A 24,578-nucleotide genomic window follows, 5' to 3' on the forward strand; every position below is an offset into this window, starting at 1 on the left:
TTTTTAGCATTTCCTTATATTTCAGCATTTCCCTGTATTTCCTTGTGCCTCATGACTCAGGCATGTGCCTACTTAATAAAATGTCTTATTTCGTTATGCGTGCTTGGGCCCTTACTTATGTATAAAAACAAACAGGAATTAAAAGTTCAAAAATTTTCAATTAATCAACAAATTTAGACAAAACAAATGATTTTACAATATTCCCAACACCACTTAAATTCCCATGATGTGGTCTTGAAATAACGGGTCTAGTGGGCACTTATGAACATGGCTAGGTAAGCAAATCTTTTGTAACCCTATCAACCTAAGAACGGTCAATAAAGATTTAATGATGAACAATCCCAACCTTTGGATCAAAATTTGAACTAATTTGATTTAGGACCCTCGTTTTTGAAATGGGTGACTTGATTAAATGACATGGTAAAAATTAGGGTGTCCACAGGCCCTTAATACATTCCCCACAAAACACATGGACATAGAATAGAATCTTGAAAGCCAGGAACAAGCACATGGGATGATCAAAAACTGCTTAGGGAATTGGCGTCACCAAAGCCCACTCATTGACCACTATAGCCTCCCACATGCACATGAAGCTTGGTGTCTCTAAAAATGCAAGAGTTGCTGAGCGAATTAAAGACCATAGCTGGGCTTGGCCAAGGAGATGAACTCCCAAGGTGCATTAAGTGAAAAATGCCGCCACCATCACACCCTGACATCCTCTGGGACCTAAACCCCTTTGGCTTCTTCACCTTTTCTTCGACCTGAACAAAGTTAGAGCCTAAGCTGAGTGAGTGAAATGGGCACAACTTATCAGAACCAAAGTAACTCCGTTCCAAAACATTCATTCATTGCTTAATTGGCTGGCCTAGTCTGCCTTAGATAGTCCTTTCTTTTGGGGTACAATAACTGATGCTAACTGCAAATTTTGTGGACAACACGTTGAAACCAAAGACTACATAATCTTTAGCTGCATTTACTTTACCACTGCCCAGCTACTGAAAATCCAAAGGCTTCCTGCAAATTGGATAAAATACCTGAAGTGGCCGGCTAACACTCACCGGAAATTCTCCTCATAATATAGCATGTGTGGCTACCATATCACCTAGAAGGCAACGAACAATATGATATGATATATGAGAGCATCCAATCTCATCCCAAGATCCCTATCTGACAAAGTTTTTCTTTGTATAAAACCAAAAAGTCAGGACTCCAAAAAGGTCAAAAAACCTTTTTGATGATCTGCAAAAACTGTCAGGACTCCAAAATGTAAAGTTTTTTCCCCTTGTCATCAATGAACTGATCCTTATGTATAATTGTTGTTTGCTTTAGGTTCTTTTTAAAATGGATTCGGTATAACTGTCTTAAACTTTATATTAATTTTTGCACATAAATTTAGTTCTGAAAAAATAACTATGATTTATTATATTTGTTGAAAATGGAGAATTTAATTTGATTTCTTTATTTATACCTATGGTAGTACCCTAAATAAATTGATAAAAAATAAATAATCACAAATTGTTGCAGTGAGAGTATGTCAAAAGTTTGTAGCAATAAATAAACACATGAATAAAACCTGTGGCTTGTTTAGCTTAGTTGAAATTAAAAACTCAACTTTCATTTAAAATAAAAATTCATGTTTATAAGATTTTTGCCCTTTTAAAATTTAAAATATTTTGTCTTCTACAAAATAAAATATTTTAATTCACAAGATTGTTCATATTTCTATATATTAAAATAGTTCAAATAGAGATTCATAGGTAAATATTAAATAGCAGCCTTTCATGGAAATTGGCTGCCAAAAATAAACGCATTTTCATCTAGAATTTGTGTTTCACTTTTTGTTTTTTAAAATAATTTTAACCACTTTTCCATGCTTGGCTTTTGCATGCCCCAGTGCTGCCACCAGCACCACGAGGCTAATGGCAGTCTCAAGACCCTCAGCCCATTTTGGAGCAGCCGGATGGACAACTAGACATACTGCGACTAGGCGAAAGCAAAAAAGCTGACCAAAATATGAGCCCAGTTGCCCACACGGCAGCTCCTGAACTGGACTTGCAGTGTCAGTAATTCAAGATTACCCAAATTACTCCAGTAATCAGGCGCTCACCATATCATGGAAAATATCTTCACAGATAAAAATTAATTAGTGTAGAACTCACAACAAAGGCCTCTCTTGCTGAGATTACATGCGCACCCACCTGCTAAAAAAATAGTTACTTCCATAGTTTCATCGCAAATGATGTCTTTGGTGTTTCACACCATAACAATTGCTCATGTAATTCTTCATTAACATTTTATATCACCACAAGAAAAACCAGGGTTACATCCATCTCGAAATCTTTATGCTGAAAGGGAGAGAGAAAGAATCGCGAAAAAATTCCTCATCTCACTGTACAAAATACAACAATAGGAACTTGAATACTTTTTAATTTTTAAATTTATTGTACACATTGTACAGCATACAATTACATGCAGGGTAACTTCACAATAACTCCAAATTCAATTACTTGGAAGTGCATTTGGTCCATCTTCCCCTGCATTGATTGGCCTCAATGAGCAGGATCCCAAACATAGCTGGCCTTGATCTCAAGACTAGTTCTCCAGCATTCCTAGGGGAAAAGTGGATGGACGGCGAACATCGTCTCTTAACGTGGTTTTTTTTTTTTTTTTTTGCTCGAACACAGCTTTGAAATGCTATGATGTTTGGCTTTCTGAGGCTATGGTTGACGGCTTCACCGTTAAAGCTTGAATTGCACGTTGGGTGGCAACAAACTTATCCCTCAGCATGACATTGTACTCGTACAAATTCTGCAGATTCTGTTGAATATCGGACAAACTAATTTCAGAGCCCGGCTTATATTCTGTCACAGTAAAGCAAGGAGGTTAGGCATGCATTACAAGTAGGCCGGCATAGCCAGAAAACTTATGACGTTTAAGCACAAGCTGAATCCAAAAAATAATAGTTCACACTTCACTCTGCTATACATCCAACACTTGCACAGAGTTTCCCTAGTTCCTAGTTGAGAATGGATGGTTGGATGGGATCAGAGATCAGCTTCTCTCTCTCTCTCTCTCTCTATGACTACTGAGCAAAAGATCCTTGTATTATTTTAGAAAATATCCATAAAACGTACCATGAATTACTAATAAAATCTCAGGGAGACAACATATACCGCAAGTATGCAGCAAACTGGACAAATATTTAAGGGCCGAGCATACTACCACAGAAATTTGACAAGCTAAACACACAGCTTGATTTTGCAACCAAGGACAACAGACTTTATACCACTAGTTCCCACATCCACTCTCACATGGAACTACGAAACATGTAGCTCCTCTGTAAACTAATGTCCTAAAAGTCAAAAACTCGTGCATGCTGAAGCAAAACCTAAGCATGATTCCATTTTTTGGCATTTCCACTTCCACTTTGCAATCTCCTAACACTTTCTGGTTAGTCCAACTACATGGGTATTCAACCCCTTTTTTCAAAACATCAAAGATATTAAAATTATTTTCAACATTTGTGGAAGATACCATTAGAAAACTCAGCCTAAAACTATATCCTCTTGAAGTCTTCATAGCCACTTCCCACTAAGTTTCTTAGTCATTGTGACGAAAAAATTAATCCAGCAGATAGAAAATTGTCTAAACTGACTAAAATAAACTTTTGTGCATGTGATTTTTATTTCCAAAACAATGAAATTGATTAAGAGAAGAAAGATACCAAGGAGAGGACAAGGCATCAGAATGAGATACTTGACACCATTAGGGCCTAACGAGTAGTTAGGTGAGTTTGTACATCGCAATCAAATATCAAGCCATTCTTTCGCCAGCCTCCAGGAAATTCTTGTACCCCCCCCCCCCCCCGGCCCTTCTCTCTCTCTCTCTCTCTCTCTCTCTCTCTCTCTCTCACACACACACACACACACTCGTGTGCTCATGCACACAAACTTGATCAGTATATTTAGAAGATGCTTTGCTTGCAAGTCTTTGACATTTTGAATGATTTCATGCTAATGGTAAACTGGGGAAGAGAGTGAATTCCACCTTCATCTCTCTACTGCCTAAAAATAATAGGTCAATTAAGGTTGTGATTTTCAGTCTATTTAGTTAGTATCTAGCTAAGATCATAGCTAAGGTGCTTTCTAATAGGCTGAGTTCTGTACTTAGTGAAGCTATTTCTCTTGCTCAAAGCCCTTTTTGTGGAGGAAGGCCGTGGATGTTATCTTGGTTGCTAATGGGATAGTGGAGGATGTTCAATATAAGAAGAAGAGCGTATTGTGTTTAAATTAGACTTTGAGAAGACTTATGGTAGAGTAAGTTGATATTTCTTAGATAGGGTACGTGCTTAGGAGGAAAGCCTTTTGTGTTATTTGGTGGGGTTGGATTAGGGGCTGTCTAACACTTATTTTTCTGTAATTATTAATGGGCAGCCTAAAGATTGGTTTTCTTCTTCTAGGTGAGCTAGGCAAAGAAATCCATTTTTGTCCTTGTGGTGAATGAGTTCAGTAGAATGATAGATGAGATGTTGATAGTGGGATTGTGAGAGGTATTAAAGGGGAAAAGGACGAGGTTGTTGTGCCTCATTTACAGTTTGCAAATGACACCATTGATCATGTGGACTCTCTTTTGTTAACTTTGCAAACCCTCTCACTGTTTTTCAGATTTTTGAGAGAGTTTCTCATCTTAGGATTAATTTCAGGAAGACTAGCATTGGCCCGATTGATATTAGCCCTGAGAGGGTTTTGAAGCTGACTTCCCTGACAGGGTGTTGGGTTTGAGTGGCCTTTGGTCTGTTTACAAGTTCCTTTGGGTGGCAAGCCTCATTAGCCTTTTGGGATCTGGGGGTGACTAAGGTAACAAAGTGGTTGGATGGATGTAAAGGAGCTTTGTTTTCTTTAGGTGGTTGAGTTACTCTATTCAGACCAGCCTTTCCCCTACCCCACCTTTGGAAAAAAAAAAATTTATTTTTTAAGGATTCCATGAGGCATAGCTCAAGTGTACTGGAAAAGTGAGATCATTTGATTAGGCGGGAGGCGGTCTATAGGACTAAGAAGAAAGAGGGTTGGGTCTTGGTAATTTGGTTTCTTAAAATGCCACCCTGTTGTCTAAATGTTTGTGGAGGTTACCCTGGAGATGAATTCTCTTTGCATAGTAATATAAAATACATATGATTTACAAAATAACAGACGTGATGCTAATAGGGGTGTTAGAAACTGTTCTGAGAGTCCTTTGAGGTTCATTTCTTAGGTTCATCCTTATTTTATTCTTCCGATAAATTTTCAATTGGGGAGAGGTCATTGCATTAGGTTTAGGGGAGAATTCCTTTTTTGGTGTTGGTATTTGGCTGGGTGGGGGGGGGAGGGGAATTTACCTTCTTCCACTGCTCTGTTTTATTGCCTCTCTTCCCATCATAATGATGTGATTCCCTGTTTTTCTTAATATTGAGGATTTCTTTTCTTGGGACTTCCACTTTAGAAGGGATTTGAATGATAGCGAGGTGGAGGCTGTGTCTTACTGTCTTCTTTACTCATTTTACTGTGAGGGTTGCCATATACCCAGTAGGAAGGGGTGGTAGAGTTTAGTCATCAGATTCTTTGGGGAATTAATATTTCTTTTCTCATTACTAAGATCAATGCGATCTTTCCTCTTCAGGGTGCTTGGGAGGCTAAAGTTCCTTCAAAGAGGAGGGCTTTGGTTTGGTTGGTGATCCTCAGTGGAGCTAATCTACTGCTAAGTTAGAGACCTATAAAGCACTATTGCTAGATGTTGTTTTATCTGTACTAATAATAATAGTTTAGAGGATTGTTCTATTGCTTGAAACTAGTGAAACTTTCTTTTGGGGTGTTTGGAGAGTTACCAATCTGTCCAAATTCAGTGGGATATATAGGTTTTACTATTCCTTTTGCTTGTTTTAGGAAAAGCAAGGATGCTAAAAGACTCTGGAGATGTGCCATTGGGGGCTGTATTGTGGGGAATTTGGCTGGAAAGAAATGCTACAATCCTTATAGAAGAGAGATTATTAGTGGATTTATTTGGGACAGGATTCAATACTTGGCTTCTCTTCAGGATTATAGTGCTGGCTGTTTCAAGTGTTGTTGTTTTTGACATGTCGTCGGAGACCAGAATGCTCTATCTAGATGTAGTTTTTCTTTTGTTGTTCTGTTTGAGGACAGCTTGGAAGCTTTTAGAACTTCAAACAGAGCCAAAAAGGTTACTTCACACTCCTTCTAGAGCGCAGAGCTGCTACCAATTATCCTGCCTTTCCTAAATTGCTGAGACACCCAAAAGCTATCTACTCCATTGGTAACTCTTGTCTCTTAGCCAGGTCGGGGTCATTTTGTCCTAATATTGCACCATACCTGTAGTAGTAAATCCTTGAAGGGTAAACCCTTACAAATCATGTATTCATGAAACAAAGCAATATATCTCCAGTTGGGTGAAAGGCTTGGGCTACAAAACCAAAGCCTTGAAATAACATGCAGCCCCAATAAATGCAAGGATCTCTCAGGGGGCATTTGGTTCATGACATCAAGAATATTCATGGAATAACATTCACGGGAATTTCATTCTAGGAATGGGATGGCTGCCTCATGGGAATTATTTTGTTTGATTTGGGTTTTAACATTCTCAAGAATGTACACAAGGTTCCCATGTCAATGTTGGGCTCAACAAGGGAAATCCTAACAGGCATTTCAAGGAGAAGACTGTTATACCCTTGACATATGTGCATCAAATACGTGAAGAATAATGATATTTTTAACAAAATAAAATAAAATAAAATCCATGTCATAAAATTCTCAAAAATTATAAATAAAAAAAAACTCAACACTTAAATAATCCAATTAACCAAATTACTGCAATTATGTGTTTGCGTGCCTTGAAGGAAAAGAAAATAGGAAAGAAAGAAGGAAAAGCATACCTCTTTCGTCCTCGCATAAGGTTATTACCATCAAAGCATTCAAATATGGCTTCGAGGAGTCCTTAATATTACTCTTTAAAAGGGAGTGGGCTTAGTACCCTAATTTTAATTTTTTTTTTTAGAAAAAGATAAAAGTGGATGATGTTGAAAAGAAAAAAATATAGGGCTTGTGTAGTGTGTACTGATTTGAAGACATGCATTGAAATATAAAGTGTGCTTGAGGCAATGCCAGATTTGTGCTACCAACTGAAGAATACATGTAATGGGAATTGGTTTTGAAATAGGCACCAAGCTTGTATTATTGACTAAAACTACAATAAGGAGATTGTTTTGAAATAAAAAAAGGCATTGTGTTTTGTATTACCAACCGAAAACATGCCTGAGAAATGCAAGAGTTTGAATGAAAACTTCAGGTATCATCCTCAATCAATTTTTTAAAAAAATGATTTTAAAAAAAATGAAGGTATTATGGAAGATTTTTCAAGACTTATGTACAAATCCGTACAATTCAAAATATCTTTGCTTCTTTCGGCTTAATCATGTAGGTTGAGGCACCGACTCCCCTCGGTCATCCAATCTTCAAGGGGAAACAATCCTTCGCTTGCTTAGGGATAAGGAGAATAAGACACTATCAATGAAATCATCCTTGAATCTCATCATCAGCTAGGGTCAGGCCTGTGGGAGCAGGACAACCAAACAATGTTCCTAAACTAGTAGAATAATAAAACAAGCTTCAAATTTAAGGACATGGTAAGCATCAAATAAAATTTTCAAGCAGTGTAAAGAGTCAAAATTCAGTACCAAAACAGCCAGAATTTATTTCCTTTTTTTGAGAGAATATATTGTATTTTTGTATGTTTTATATTTTTAATGAATTATTCACAACTATCCTGAAATTATCTAAATTTTATTTTGGGATTTTTTCAAACTCTTGCTCCTATAATTTTTCTAACATTTTTTAAAGCACATAACAATTTTTTTTATAATTTGTTTGGATTTTCTAAAAGAATTTTTATGTAATTTCTAAGGAAAAAGAATTAAATAAATTATATGAAAGGATATTACGAAGGATCGAGTCAGATCAGATCCAGGATTCCAGATACAGGCAGTTTGTCTAAGACCTCACACAACCTCCCCAAGCCTACCTCAAGCCTCACCAAATATCCAATTCTGGTTCAACGGCTCCGCGCAAACTCAAACCTGAGAATAGAGTTTATGGCCATGAAAATGCCCAAAAGAGGGAGTACGTAAAGGAGAGAGCTTACTCTCTCATTCTCTTGGGTCTTTGGGTTGGAATCTATGTACGGGGTCGGAGATCAATAGGTATTAGATGAAGGTTGGGAGATATGGTTACAGTTAAGACCCATTGGATTTGAGTCAATCCGATGGTTAACTCATTTCCTTGAATTTGAACCAACGATAACAAGATCCATTGGGCTTGAACCAATCAAAGGTGGTTAGCTTTCATCTCCTTGGATTTGAATCAATGGGGAACAAGATCTGAATTTGAGCCAATGAACAGTGGTTGGCTCATCACCTTGGATTTCAACCAAGAGGGGATAAGATCCAATGGTTTGAGCCAATCAATGGTAGTTAGATTTCGTCCCCTAAAGGCCAGGCCTTGGATCAACGGTAAGATTGCTTTTGTGTGATTGGTTGATCAAGGGATCAAGTCCAAGGAAACAGCCTTTCTGCATAAAAACAAGGGGTAAGGCTGCGTACACTATGACAACCCTCCTCCTACCAAAGTGGGGGCCCTTGTGGCCTGAGGACATCCTTTTTACGGGTGGGGCTTGGATCAACAAGAGGTTGCTCCTTTGGACTGGTTGGTCACGAGTACAAGTCCAAGGAAACAACATTTCTACATAAAAGTAGGGATAAGGCTAGATATACTGTGACGACCGTCCCCCACCCTTGCAAAGCAGGGAGCCTTGTGGCTAGGGGCGAGAATAAGTTCTGGATTTGAGCCAATTAAAAGTGGTTAGCTCATCTCCATGGATTTGAACCAAGATAGGTTATAGGGGGAATCCATAAGAGAATGCCACATGGTTGCACTAATGATTGTCATTTGGCAAGAAGAGCTCGTCCTCTCCTAGCTTGTAATTCTCTCAAATTCTCTCAATATATTTCTTTCGCAATTCAGAAAAAGAAAACATTTGATTCCCATATTTTCTGAGCACATGTTGTCAAAAATGCACCATAAACAATTTTATTCTGGGGCTACAAAACAGTTCCACTAGCATATTATGCCACTATAGTTAACCAAGTATTCAAATCTATTTATTTATTTTGCTGTTTTGGTGAAAAAACATATAGAGAGATCATAAACATAAACACCCATATTACCGTGAATTTATAATTATAAAAATAAAATTAAAGACTAACTCTTGAGGCTACTAGTTACCTAATGACGGCAGAGGAGGTATGGCATAATCATCAATTAAGCAAGACACATCTTCCTTGTGAAAACCAATATAATTTTCATGCTCACTGTTTTTCATAGCCCCAAGTGCTTCATTTTTCAGAACCTGGAAAACACAAGGGCAAAATGGTAAAAAACAAGAGAAGTTAGAATCAACTCAATTTTATTCAAGGAAGAAATTATTTACAGTCAATATTTTACTAGGTAAGTGACTAATTCAAATAGAAAAATTTTGCATAGTCGAAAGAATGACACCAAATTTGCGATCAATGAAATAACACATTCAATAGCATTTGCAAATATTTGTTCCAGAAAGAGGTTTTGGCCAAAATCAAACAATAAATGTCGCAAATACATCATGCAATCCCATTGTCAGTGCTAAACGCTACCCATTATGTTCATCTTGTTCCCTCTTTAACCAAACAAAACTTCATCAAAAGAATAAAACATAAATTGAACCTCGGGCTGCAGCAGTGTTAAATCCAGCTGTTCCCCACCTATTCTCTCTCTCAACAACAACAAAAAAAAACCAAGCCTTAAGTCCCACTAGGTGGGGTCACCTACATAAATCCTTTCCCACTAATTTAGACAATCATAAGCAATTTCCTCCAACAATTTCAGGGCTATTAAGTCCTACCACTATCTCATTCCTAGTTATGTTTGGTCTACCCCTACTCCTTCTACAACCACTCACAGTAAATAGCTCACTCCTCTTCACTAATGCACTATTTGGCCCATATTGTAGATGTCCAAACCATCTTAGCCATCCCTCCATAATCTTATCTTCTACAGAAGGTACACCTAACATACCACAAATGTGTTCATTCCTTAATTTATACTTTAACATTATAGCACTCATCCACCTCAGCATCATTTTGGAAACTTTTATTTTTTGGATTTGTTGTTTTTTAATTGTTGACGCGCAGCGATTTTAATCTTTCGATCAACAAAATAAATCACACAAAGAACATTCACATAAAAATGGAGACGAGAGATTTTATGTGGTTTGGCAAGGTTGCCTACGTCCACGGAGCATGCACCTGGAGAAAAATCCACTATGAAACTATGGCAATACAAGATCTGATCAGTCTCTCCCTGATCCCAGATCCCCTGTACACCCTTTCACTTTCAACCCGTCGAAGAAAAGTTTTTCCTAGAGAGAACCCCCCTTCTAGCTCTTTGCACAAAATGACAAGCAATCCCTATATTTTCCCATGGCTTAAAAACATATATACGACACCACACAACCGTTGGATTTAGAGACGATCCAACGGCTGTGATAAAAAGCCACAATAAATAAATAAAAATAAACATATTTTTTAACAATCTCCACCTTGGCTTTTAATCACAGCCAAGCACAACATTCCATCCCCATGCTCTAGGATGTTCTGTCAACAATCAACAAGAGACTACATTAACTAAGTCTAGACAACGCTTGATCTTAGCTAATGTAACAGGCTTCGTGAGCATATCTGCAACATTTCCATCTATGTGGATCTTCAATAACTGGAACTTACCACTTTCAACCCAACCTCAAACTGCATGGTACCGCACATCCATATGCTTCGTGCGAGAGTGGTAGACCTGATTCCTTGCCAAGTGGATCGCAATCTGACAATCACAGAATACGTGTAACCTATCCTGCATAATAACAAGTTCCTAAATCGGTCCAGTTAATCACAAAGCCTCCTTACCTGCCTCTGCCAAAACTATGTATTCAACTTCTGTAGTACACAAAGTTGTAGTAGGTTGCAACATAGCCTTCCAACTAATGGAACCACCAGCCATGGTAAAAATGAAGCCAGAAGGAGACCTCTTATCCAAATCACCTGCATAATCGGAGTCCACATAACCCTGAACATTACAATCATCAGTACTTTCAAACAGGATACCATAATCAAAAGTGCCACGCAAATATCTAAAAATCCATTTCACCGCATTCCAATGCATTCTACCTGGATTAGCCATATATTTGCTTACCAAACTAACTACATATGACAAGTCTGGTCTACTACATAGTATACATCAGACTCCCAATTGCACTGCCATAAGGCACACTAGCCATATCCAACTTATCCTCATCAGTAGAAGGACACAATTTAGCAGACAGCTGAAAATGAGCAGCTAAAGGTATACTTACCGGTTTAGCCTTATCCATGTTAAACCTTTCCAACACCACCTCAATATACTTATCCTATAACAACCACAGCTTCTTCTGTTGTCTGTCCCTCCTGATTTCCATGCCAAGGATCTTTTTAGCTGCACCAAGATCCTTCATCTCAAACTCATCCTGTAACCTGACTTTCCACACATTCAACTCATCAATACTGTTAAAGGCAATCAACATGTCATCCACATATAGCATAAGGATCACATATACACCACTATTAAGCAATTTGAAGTAAACACAACTGTCATAACTGCTTCTAACATACCTAATCTTCAACATATAAGAATCAAACCTCTTATACCATTGCCTAGGGGATTGCTTTAAACCATAAAGAGACCTATTCAACTTACATACTAGGTGCTCTTTACCTTGTTCCACAAACCCCTCCGGTTGCTCCATAAAGATATCTTCCTCCAACTCACCATGAAGGAAAGTTGTCTTTACATCCATTTGTTCCAGATCTAAATTATGCATGACAACCAATGCTAACAAGGATCTAATAGAAGCATGCTTAACAACAGGAGAAAAGATTTCATTATAATCTATACCTTCTTCCTGTTTGTATCCTTTTACTACTAACCCGGCCTTATATTTTATCCCTTCTAATTCTGAAGTAGGTTCTTTCTTTCTGAAAACCCACTTACAACCAATCAGCTTCCTGTCCTTGGGCTTCTGTACCAACATCCAAGTGTCATTATTATGAAGAGACTCCATCTCCTCAACCATGGCTCCAAGCCAACTATCTCGTTCAGAACTCTGAACTATTTCCTAAAAATCAGATGGATCTCCACTACTAGTAATCAGAGCAAATGCAACTAAGTTCTCAAACCCATACCTGACCGAAGGCTTAACATTCCTCCTTTCTCTACCAGTGGCTAGCCCTGTAAGCTCATGTCTATCACCTATCTGAAGAATTTCCCAAGGAACTGTAGCCTATCTCACTATATCCTATGCAACAGAATCAACAACAGTAGTCTGAGTATTACGCATACCAGAATTCTGAATACTGTCCAGCTCCACGTGAATAGGTACTCCCGCTTAATCAAACTCCACCTTCCTATCAACATTCTCCTTCAACATGGCTTCCTCATCGAAGACCACATCCCTGCTAATGACCACCTTCCATGCTATAGGGTCCCACAACCGGTATCCCTTCACTCTTTCTTGGAAACCAAGAAATTGATCTTTCCTGTTCCTGCACATGCACACATATGATGGATAACCAAATATTCTCAACACAACCACCTTCCATGCTATAGGGTCCCACAACCGGTATCCCTTCACTCCTTGGAAACCAAGAAATTGATCTTTCCTGTTCCTGCACATGCACACATATGATGGATAACCAAATATTCTCAACACAGAGTAATCTACTAGCTTACCTATCCATACCTCCTCAGGAACCTTTGCATAATAGTTGCAGAAGGAGACCTATTTACCAAGTAGCATGCCATACTCACTGCTTCTGCCCAGAATGACTTAGGCAAATTAGCCTGAATCCTCATACACCTTGCCCTCTCTAGTAATGTTCTGTTCATCCTTTCAGCCACCACATTCTGTTGTGGCCCATGTGGAACTATATAGTGCCTAGTGATCCCTCTTCCTTACAAAAGTCAATGAACTGGCCGTTTTTGTACTCCAATCCATTGTTAGATCTCAGAAACTTCACTTGTTTCCCTATTTGCTTCTTTACATGAGCTTTTCATTCCCTGAACTTACTGAATACCTCACTCTTGTGCTTCAGAAAATACACCCAGACTTTCTTGGAAAAGTCATCAATAAATGAGACAAAATAAATAGCACCACTATGAGACTGTACCTGTACTGGACCCCATACATCTGAATGAATGTACTCCAGCACCTCCTTGCTCGTATGCTTTCCTGTTTTGAAACTCACCCTGCGCTATTTACCAAACAAACAGTATTTACAAAACTTAAGCTTACAACAAGAATTACCTCCTAGTAAGTTTCGCCTGTGCAACTCCTACAAACCACGCTCACTCATGTGACCCAGCCTCATATGCCACAAAGTAGTATCATCTGTATCTATATCTGCAGAGGTACTAGCAACAGCTCCACCTATCACTTTGCTACCCAGCAAAGTGTACAAATTGTTTCTCAGATAAACTTTCATTACTACCAATGAACCTGTAGCCACTTTCAACACACCATCCCTAACTAAAAAAGAGAAACCATTACTGTCCAAAGAGCCCAAGGAAACCAGATTCTTTTTCAGATCTGGAACATGCCTCACATCCCTAATGGTTCTAACCACACCATCAAACATCCTGATTCTGACCACAAGAAGCATCATTACCCATCAACACCGTCCCTCCGGAGATTGGTTCATAGGAGTCAAACCAGTCCCTATATGGACACATATGATATGAGCACGTCGAATCCAAAATCCAGGTATCGGCTAAGTAACCAAAACTTGTAGTAATAGCCAAAAGATCCCCATCAAAAACTAATAAACTGCTCTCCACTACAGTAGCCTACTCAGTCTTCTTCCTGTTCTTTTCCTCTAAATCTCTTTTCCTCCTTAGAAAATCCTTCTTCATATGTCCTCCTTTCCCACAATAAAAACAACCACTCCTCCAGTTCCCACTCTGACCCCTGCACTTGGATCGAGATTTCCCTCGATTCCAATTACCCCTGCTAGAACTCCTGCCCCACTGTTGGCAAGACTCACCTTTAGCCACCAACCCTTCTCCATGTCCTGGATGATTTTGTAAAAATTCTCTCTGTCCAGAATGGCAGTTTTCATCTCATCAACTATAAGAGTCTCCTTGCCTAGTAGTAGTGTGTTTTTCAAAGTATCAAGTGAACTAGAAAGAAAATACAAAAGAATCAGTGTTTTATCTTCCTCCTCAATTTTTACCTCAATACTCAGCAACTGCATGATCATCTCATTGAAATAATTGAGGTGGTCTCTGACTTCTGTGCCCTCAGTCATCCTCAACTGATACAACTGTTTCTTCAAATACAGTCTATTAACTAGGGACTTGGACATATAAATATTCTCCAATTTTTTCCAAAGCTCAGCTGGTGATGTTTCATTCAACACACTGTATTTAATTACTGGAGCTAAACTTAAGTGAATGGTACTTACCACTTTCATTTCCAACTCCTCCCATTAATCATCTGACATGGACTCTAGCTTCTTGTCTTTCCCATATAGTGCCTTAATCAGTTCCTGTTGGACCAACACATCCTTCACAATGTTCTGCCATAGACTGAAATTATTTTTCCCATTAAAGGGCTCCACCTCGAACTTGGCCGTCGAACTACTCGCCATAAAAAAACATAAAAAATTCTCTCCTCTACTCTAACGTCAGCACCTGTCAAGATGACGTCAGCAACGGCGCTTGCGTCAGCTTCTGCGTCAGCGTGACATCAGCGCTCCACGGGGAGGATCCACACCTCAAACCGTGCTCCGACCCGATTCTGAATCCGAGTCTGTCACCCAATTCTGGCACTGTTCGTCATATTCTTCATCCGCGAAAAAAAAAAAATTTCTTTCGAATTTTTTTTTCACACCTTTAATTGAAAAATGATCCTCCTTCAATTGAAAAATACAGGAATAATTTTCCAGCACTTGATCTAAATCTTCGCGTACCTCAATCCAATATGAACGAACCGCTCTGATCTTGAGCACTCCCACGGAAAAACTTCAGATAAAAAAAAAAAAATTCTCTCGATCTAATCTGATCTATCAAATCTGCACCCAAAAGAAACTGTGCTCTGATACCACTTGTTGACGCGCAGCGATTTTAATCTTTCGATCAAAAAAATAAATCACACAAAGAACATTCACAGAAAAATGGAGACGAGAGATTTTACGTGGTTCAGCAAGGTTGCCTACGTCCACAGAGCGTGCACCTGAAGAAAAATCCACTATGAAACGATGGCAGTACAAGATTTGATCAGTCTCTCCCCGATCCTAGATCCCCTATACAACCCTTCACTTTCAACCCGTTGAAGAAAAGTTTTTCCTAGAGACATCCCCCCCTCTAGCTCTCTTTGCACAAAATGACAAGCAATTACTATATTTTCCTATGGCTTACAAACATATATATGACACCACACAATCTTTGGATTTAGAGACGATCCAATGGCTGTGATAAAAGCCACAATAAATAAATAAAAATAAACATATTTTTTAACATTAGTCATACAACATTTTAATTTATATAGCATAGCTAGTCTTATAGTCATCCTATAGAACTTTCCTCTTAAATTGAAGGGTACTCTATGATCACACAATACGCTCAAAGTACTTCTCCACTTTACCCACCCCAATATAGCTTTATGCATTACATCTTCTTCAATTTCTCCTTTAGCTTGCAAAACAAATCCAAGGTATCGAAATTTACTAGTGATTGATTTCTTGACCACCAAATTTAACCTTTTCTTCAATACTCCTACTATGACTAGAGTCACAATAACAACAACAAAAAAACCAAGCCTTAGTCCCACTAGGTGGGATCGACTATATGAATCCTTCTCCGTCAATTTATGCGATCATGGACCATTTCTTTTTATAGATTCAAAGATATTAAATCCTTACTCACTATCTCCTCCCAAGTTATTTTAGGTCTACCCCTATCTCTTCTACTGCCCCCCACAGTAACTAAGTCACTCTTCCTCACAAGTGCACTATGTGGCCTACATTGCAAGTGGTCATACCATCTGAGTCGTCTCTCCCTTATCTTATCTTCTATGGGAGCTACGCTTAACTTACCATGAACATGTTCATTCCTTAATTTATCTTTCAATGTTACACCTAACTCACCACGAATATGTTCACTATGTGACTAGAGTTACATTTCATATATTCTATCTTATACTTATCCTAAAACCTCTAGATTCTTAAGCTTCTCTCCTTAATTCTAACTTAGATTATGCTCCACCTATAGTTTCATCAATCAAGACTATATCATCTGCAAACAGCATGCACCATGGTACCTTATTTTAGATACTCCTAATAAGTTCATCCATGACTAGAGCAAAAAGATAGAGGCTCAAAGAAAATCCTTGATGTACACCTATTTTGACTGAAAATTCCCTAGGCTCTCCACTTTTAGTGTTAACACTGGTCATTACTCCATCATACATATCCTTAATAACATCAGTATACCTACAACATATGCCCATTTTAAAAAAAATCCACCATGGAACTTCCCTAAGTACCTTGTCATATGCTTTCTCTAAGCCAATAAAAACCATATGCAAGTCTCTTCTTCTCCCTAATTTTTTTCCATTAATCTTCTTAAAAGTTATAAGCTTTTGTAATAGATCTCCCAGGCATAAACCAAATTGATTTTTGAGACCACCCTCATTTCTAAACTTAATTTTTGTTCAAATACCCTTTCCCATAGTTTTATTGCATGACTCATAAGTCTAATTCCACAATAGTTATTACAATTTTAAATATTTTCTTTATTTTTGGTGTTAAAATGTCAACCCAGAATATCTTTGTAAATAAAATAGAAATTAGGAAAGTGAGTAATTATGGGGGATTTGATATCATTTAATAGGAAATTGTTTCCTTGTTTAGAATAGGTTATTGTATTATATATTGGATTGTACATAAGAACAAATGTATGAAAGAAATATTTTTTTCCAATCTTTTCTTCTTTCATGGTATCAGAGCTAGGGTTTCTTAAACCCAGCTAAACAATGGCTAACAGAAGAGACTCTACCTCCTCGGCAAACATCACCGGCAATTCAGAGATTACATCCGGTGGGAGTACGAATGATAACACAGTTTTTCCACTCATTGGAAAAACTAAACGAAAAAAATTTCCGTGAATGGGCTTAGTCCATGAAACTGGTGATTGAGGGAAAAGGAAAGCTTGGATACCTTACCGGTGAGCGAAGGAAACCAGATCCTTCCGACGCTATAGCCTTGCAAAGATGGAGGTCCGAAAATTCCATGGTCACGGCTTGGCTCGTCAATTCAATGCAACCATCAATCGGAAAAATTTATTTGTTTTTGTCGACGGCGAAGGAGGTCTGGGAAGCCGTACGTGAGACGTACTCCGATGGCGAAAGTTATTCTCAAATCTTCAACCTCAAGACCCGATTGTGGCAGATGAGGCAAGGCGAGCGAGGGGTTATCGAGTATTTCATGGAGATGAGTCATCTCTGGCAGGAGCTCGATCTGAGCATCGATGAAGAGTGGGAGTGCTCCGGCGATAGCACGCGACACTGAAGGAGGCTCGAAAACAAGAGGGTCTTCAAGTTTCTTGCCGGCCTGAATCGAGAGCTCGACGACGTGAGGGGACAGATCCTTGGCCGGCGACCTCTCCCTTCAACCCGAGAAGTCTTCGTAGAGGTCAGGCAGGAGGAGAACAGGAGACGGGTAATGTTGCGATCCCAAAATGAATCCGCTGGGCTGGACCCGACTGTACATGGATCTGCCCAAAAATTGGATGGGCAGCACGCTGGGCCGAACGCCTCAGCTCTTGCATTAAAAGGCCCAGGAGGACCTAGTCAACGGCCACAAAGAGGAAAAATATGGTGTGGACATTGTCGAAAAACAGGTCATTCAAAAAATACCTGCTGGGAGATTCATGGAAAACCGGCAGACTGGAAACCGAGACAATACCACAAAAATTATGGGTACCAAGCCAACACTAGCGGATCAACTGAAAAATCACAAGGAGAGAACAATGATACCCCATCCAGCAGTGTCTTCAGTCCCGAACAGTTGGATTAGTTATATAAGATGTTTTCATCAATGCAAACATCGGGTCAGTCCTCCTCTGGTTCTCTGGCTCATCAAGGTAATCATCTGTCAGCTTTAAAAACCACATCTTGTTACAAATGCCCTTGGATAATTGATTCGGGTGCATCCGATCATATGACTGGGTCGTATCAATATTTTTCATCCTACTCCCCATATGCCAGGAATTTGAAGGTAAAAATTGCAGATGGATCTCTCTCACCAGTTGCTGGAAAAAGAAGTATTCGCATATTTGATTCCTTAACTTTACAATCAGTCTTACATGTCCCCAAGTTATCCTGCAATCTGCTATCTATCAGTCAGTTAACAAAAGACTCAAATTGTTCCGCTAAATTTGTTTCCTCCCATTGTGTTTTTCAGGATCTATCATTGGGGAAGACGATTGGCACTGCTAAAGCGTACGAGGGACTCTACTACTTTGAGGAGGCAAGTTTGAGTGAATTGTGTAATACTGCAATTTGTGATTCTGCATCTACTTCTAAAATTAGTGAACTTTTGTTATAGCATTCACGGATGGGTCATCCCAATTTTCAATATTTAAAACGTTTGTTTCCTTCCCTTTGTTCAAATAAAATGGCCTCTAAGTTTCAATGTGAAGTGTGTGAGCTTGCTAAACATCATCGTACTTCTTTTCCATCATCCATATACAAACCATCTCGCCCATTTGCTATGTTTCACAGTGATGTATGGGGTCCCTCACGTTCCCTAAATCGCACCAATACAAAATGGTTTGTGACCTTTATCGATGACCATACTCGTCTTTGTTGGGTCTACTTACTAAAAGACAAAACTGAAGTCCGCTCCATTTTTATCAATTTTCATACCATGATTCATACACAGTTCCAGACTCATATTCAGATCCTACGTACTGATAATGGTATGGAATATTTCAATACTATCCTGGGAACTTATCTTCAAGATCATGGGATTGTTCATCAAAGTTCTTGTGTGGATACCCCTCAACAAAATGGGGTTGCTGAACGGAAAAATAGACATATACCACCAGGATTCAGTAGCACAGGTGAAGAAAACAGAATGTGTAAACTAAAGAAATCGTTATATGGCCTCAAACAATCTCCGAGAGCGTGGTTCGACAGATTTGCAAAGGTACTAAAGAATCAAGGGTATCGACAAGGGCAATCAGACCATACACTATTCTTCCAACAGTCTGAAGGTGGTAAGAAAACAGTTCTAATAGTGTATGTTGATGATATAATTCTTACTGGTGATGATACTATAGAAATGGAGAGATTGAAGAAGGTTCTGGCTACTGAATTTGAAGTTAAAGACTTGGGACAGATGCGGTATTTCTTGGGCATGGAAGTGGCAAAACAAAAAAGGGGATTAGTGTTTCACAGCGAAAGTATGTTACTGACCTCCTAGTTGAAACTGGCATGCTAGGGTGCAAACCCAGCGAAACCCCAATAGAAACAGTAAAGAGGGTTGAAGATTGTGGAAAACCAGTAGAAAAGGAGAGGTATCAGAGATTGGTTGGCAAACTGATCTACCTATCACATACTAGATCAGATATTGCATTTGCAGTTAGTGTAGTAAGTCAACATATGCATTCACCAAAGGAAGTTCACTTCGATGCCGTATACAAGATCCTTAGATACCTCAAGGGATCCCCAGGAAGAGGACTCTTCTTTAAGAAATGTGAAAGCAAGGGAATTGAGATCGTTACAGATGCGGATTGGGCAGCATCAATGGAAGATAGAAGGTCCACCACAGGATATTGTACATTCTTTTGGGGAAATCTCATGACTTGGAGAAGCAAAAAACAAAATATGGTGGCTCATAGTAGTGCTGAAGCTGAATTCAGGGCAATCGCTCAAGGGATTTGTGAAGGATTATGGTTACAAAAACTATTGGAGGAATTACGGGTACCGGTGAACCTTCCTATCAAACTCTACAGTGACAATAAGGCAGCTATTAGCATCTCTCTTAATCTAGTCCAACATGACAGGACTAAACATGTGGAGGTAGACAAGCACTTCATCAAAGAAAAAATTGAAGAAGGAATTATATGTATGACTTATGTACCAACCACGGAACAAACTGCAGATATCCTTGCTTAAGGCTTGGGACGATAGAGTTTTGATGATCTTATTAACAAGTTGGAGATGATTAATATTTATGATCCAACTTGAGGGGGAGTGTTAAAATGTCAACCCAGAATATCTTTGTAAATAAAATAGAAATTAGGAAAGTGAGTAATTATGGGGGATTTGATATCATTTAATAGGAAATTGTTTCCTTGTTTAGAATAGGTTATTGTATTATATATTGGATTGTACGTAAGAACAAATGTATGAAAGAAATATGTTTTTCCAATCTTTTCTTCTTTCATTTGGATATAGGTATTAAAGTGATTTTCCTCCATTCATGTGGCATTTTCTTAGTTTTTATAATTGTGTTAAATAAATTAGTTAACCATATAATTCCATTATCGCCTAGGCATTTCTAAACTTCAATTAGGACATCATCTGATCCTATAGCTTTTCTACTTTTCATCCTTTTTAATGCAAACTTAACTTTGTTAACTCTAATTTTGCAAATAAATACCATATAGTCTTTTCCTCAAATGCCAATTTTAACTTTGACCCCTCTACTTGGTTTTCAACTGAAGTAACTTTTTCATCTTTCTTTTATTCTTCTTCCTTAACCAAGACAATATCATCCTCACGTTTTATACATTTTACATTACCTAAGTTATTACTCTTCTTTCTCTAGCTCTAGCAAGTTCACATATGTCTTTTTCCCCTTCTTTTGTATCTAATATAGCATATAAATGATTAAATGATCTATATTTAGCTTCACTAATGACCTTTTTTGCATCTTTTTTCGCCTCTTCATACTTTTCAAAGTTTTCCATGTTTCTACATTTTTGTCATGTTTTATACCAAATTCTTTTTTGTCTTTATAGCTTTTTGGACATATTAATCCTACCACCAACTTTATTTGCTATCCATGAATCTTCCTCTTGATTCACCTAAAATATATTTCACTATATTTTTAATAGGCTAGCTATCCTAGTCGAAAGGGTGTTTGTGTCTCCACCATTCTCCATTGTCCAACCACCATCTTTGATCATTTTATCTTTAAATTATATTATATTTTCTCCCTTTAGGTTCCGCCACCTAGTTCTCTTGCACCGACTTATTATCTTTTTTCTTCCATTTTGAATACATATATCTAACACTAAAACTCTATATTGTGTAGTTAAGTTTTCATCTGGGATAACTTTACAATGCTTACATGATAAAGGATCTACCCTCCTAGATAAGAAAAAAATTATTTGACTTATATTTTGTCTACTCTTGAGGATTATTAAGTGTTCTTTTTTTTTAAATAAAGTATTCATTATAATAAAATCATATGACATGGTGAAGTCTAAGATCATATCCGTAAACTCATTTTTATCTCTATATCCATCTCCTCCATGTATCATCTCATAAACTTTGTTATCATTTCCAACATGACCATTCAAATGAGCTTCTAAGAATACATTCTCAATCCCTGATATCCCTTGTACAATACTTTCCATATCTTTCCAAAATTGTCTCTTTTGACATCAACAACACAATCTTTTAAGTCTTTGTCTACAATGATTCCTACCCCCATTCTTATGTTTTTCTTTTTCATTATACCAAAGTTTAAATCCTAATTTTTTAATTTCTCTAGCTTTTTCCCCTACGCACTTAGTTTCTTTAAGGCATAGTACATTAATTTAATCATTGTATCCATTATCTCCATGCTTTCACCCATAAGTGTCCCTATATTCCAAGTTACTAATCTAATCCTAGTTTCAAGAACAAACTTCTTTATCTACCCACATCCAAAATGGTGCGGAAAACCTTGGATGACATGGCACATCGCTTCAAGGGGACAACCTAGCCCACCCTTGCCCACTTTTTGCTACACTTGGGTAGTATAAGTACAACGTGTCACCCATAGGGGATGCCCCACTGCGTAATCGATAAGGAATCATATCATAGTGATCTGACAAGTTTTATGCTAGCTATTAGCTAGCTAGCACAACCATCTTCCTTTACCTAGTCATGGGGCTAGTTATATGTGAAAATATTAAGATATTAAGTACATCACAAGCGAAGTTTAACTAGCACAACTCTCTCTCTCTCTCTCTCTCTCTCTCTCTCTCTCTCTCTCTCTCTCTCTCTCTTTGTGAAAAACAAAAGGTGCAAAAACTACTTTCAACTAATCGAGTCATTCTATACTAATTAATACCACCTTGATCAGATAGAGTCACTTTCTTTGGCAAAATGCACTTCCAATCTTCCAAATTTAACTTTAATTCTGTCCCCATGCAGAGAGAGTTTCCTGAAAGTGCATCCAATCTTGTCATATCCGTAATCAAAGTCTTCAGTATTCACACAGAGTACAGCTGCTAACTTGCTAATGTAATTAATGGTTTAGGCCAAAGACAAGTTGGAGAGAAGAATGGGGATGGCTTAGCTGCAACAATCACTATCAGAGATCCCAAATTGATCATAATGATATCAGTCTTAGCTTGGATATTATAAATAAAAAAGTGCTAAGTTTCAAAATGTTGCATTAGATTAAGTTGTTACTTTGTATCACTGATAGGATGCTTGCCCTTTGACTTTGTCCTTGCAATGAACAAGTGAGAATCTGCTGGCAAGCTCAGCAACTAGAGAACTTCTGGTTTGAGAAGGGCAGTACTTCTGGGTCAGAATTGTCAGAAAAAATAGGCTATTTTAGTAATTATGTGGTGTAAGTAAATGTATTTTTGTCTTTCAAGCTTTTTTATTATTAATATATAGAAGGGTAGACCTGGAACTGAACATAACTCCAGGAAACTGCCATCTCATCCTTTTCCTTTCTTTCTTCTTCTTCTCAGCACTTTTCTTTTTTTCTTCTGCTTGCCTTCCTCTCTAACTTTACAACATGGTATCAGAGCATTAATTTCCTCAAAATCTGATTTTTCTGAATTTATTTCCTTGGCACTGTTTTCTGTTTTCTCTCTTATCTTCTCCTAATCAGCTCTCAAATCTGAATTTCTGGTTGGTTTGAGGGACGTTTAAGGTCACCTTTCATCTTGGTTCTGTGTTCATGGTGATTTGCTGACATAAAGTTACACTCTGTTTCAAGTAGGCTGTTGCTGTGTTGCTGTTCACTGGTTAGTTGTAACATGGTGATGCTGTGTGTTCATGATTGATTGCTGCTGTTGCGTCAGAAGATGTGTACCTATGGCATAGAGTTATACGAAGTAAGTTTGGGTTGGACGGGGATTGGTGGGATACCAATGCTAGTTTGAGATGTTCTTTGGGGAGTCCGTGGAGGTCTATTTCTCAGATTTTTCCTCTATTCACTCCTCACACTAAATTTAAGGTGGGGAGGGGTTCCCAAATTCATTTTTGGAAAGACCCATGGCTTGAGTATACTTCTTTTTACATTTATTTGTCTTGTCTTTTCAGATTGTGCTCTAAGATGAATAGAGTTATTTCTTTCTTTGCTGACGATTTGAGTAGCTCTTTGATTTCTTGGAGTATCCACTTCAAGAGACCTCTTAATGATCGGGAGATGGTAGAGTTTTCATCCTTGTTTTCTTATTGAATAATTGCAACCTGTCTCCAGATAGGGATGTTCGTACTTGGTCTTTAAATCATTCAAGGGTGTTTACTCGCAAATCATTCTTTGAATTCTTGATTTTCTCTAACTCTTCTTTTTCTCTCTATCCTAGTATCTAGAAGGTCAAAGCGCCCCCCCCCCCCCCCCCTCCTCCCCCAAAAAAATCAAATCTTTTACCTAGTTGGTTGTGCTTAACAAAATTAATACCAATAAGTTGCTGCAAATTAGGAGACCTATAAAGGCTCTCTCTCCAGATGGTTGCTTGCTCTGTTATAGGAATTCCAAGACAGCTTCCCATCTTCTTCTGCATTACGATTTTTCTTGGAGGATTTGGATAAAACTGTTCTGCATATTGGAAGAGAGTTGGGCTTGTCCTTCGGCGGGAGATTTGTTAGCCATCTCTTTTTCAAGTTTTGGAAGGAAGAATAGGGCAGTATTGCAAACATGTGGCATTTTTGCAGTCTTATAGGGTCTTTGGATGGAGTGCAATGCACAGATATTTTCTGGGAAGAAGTTAAATTGGACAGTGATGTGGGAAAATACTCAGTATATGGCTTCTTTATGGTGTCAAGTTTGGAATATTTTGGGGGGCTACTTTTCTAGATTTACAAAGGGATTGGAGGAACCTGCTGGTTGGATGTTTCTTTATTTTTGTTGTTCTTTGTTCTTTTTCTGGTTTGTTGCAAAGCATATTAGCGAG

The 24,578-nt window shown here is 38.2% G+C and overlaps 1 protein-coding gene across 1 annotated transcript in view; it reads right to left on the minus strand.

The window, feature by feature from the left end:
* Positions 1-2,244: 2,244 nt before the first annotated feature.
* LOC131154015 (uncharacterized) overlaps positions 2,245-24,578 on the minus strand; it is a 78,523-nt gene continuing 56,189 nt past the window's right edge. Inside the window, exons 8-9 of the mRNA XM_058106467.1 lie at positions 9,327-9,450; positions 2,245-2,861 (exon numbers count right to left, since the gene is read on the minus strand). Of these exons, the coding sequence (XP_057962450.1) occupies positions 2,695-2,861; positions 9,327-9,450 (291 nt within the window). The 3' untranslated portion in view covers positions 2,245-2,694. The remainder of the gene's footprint in view (positions 2,862-9,326; positions 9,451-24,578) is intronic.

This window comes from Malania oleifera, chromosome 4 (assembly GCF_029873635.1).
Source record: "Malania oleifera isolate guangnan ecotype guangnan chromosome 4, ASM2987363v1, whole genome shotgun sequence".
Classification (NCBI taxonomy): Eukaryota; Viridiplantae; Streptophyta; class Magnoliopsida; order Santalales; family Ximeniaceae; genus Malania; species Malania oleifera.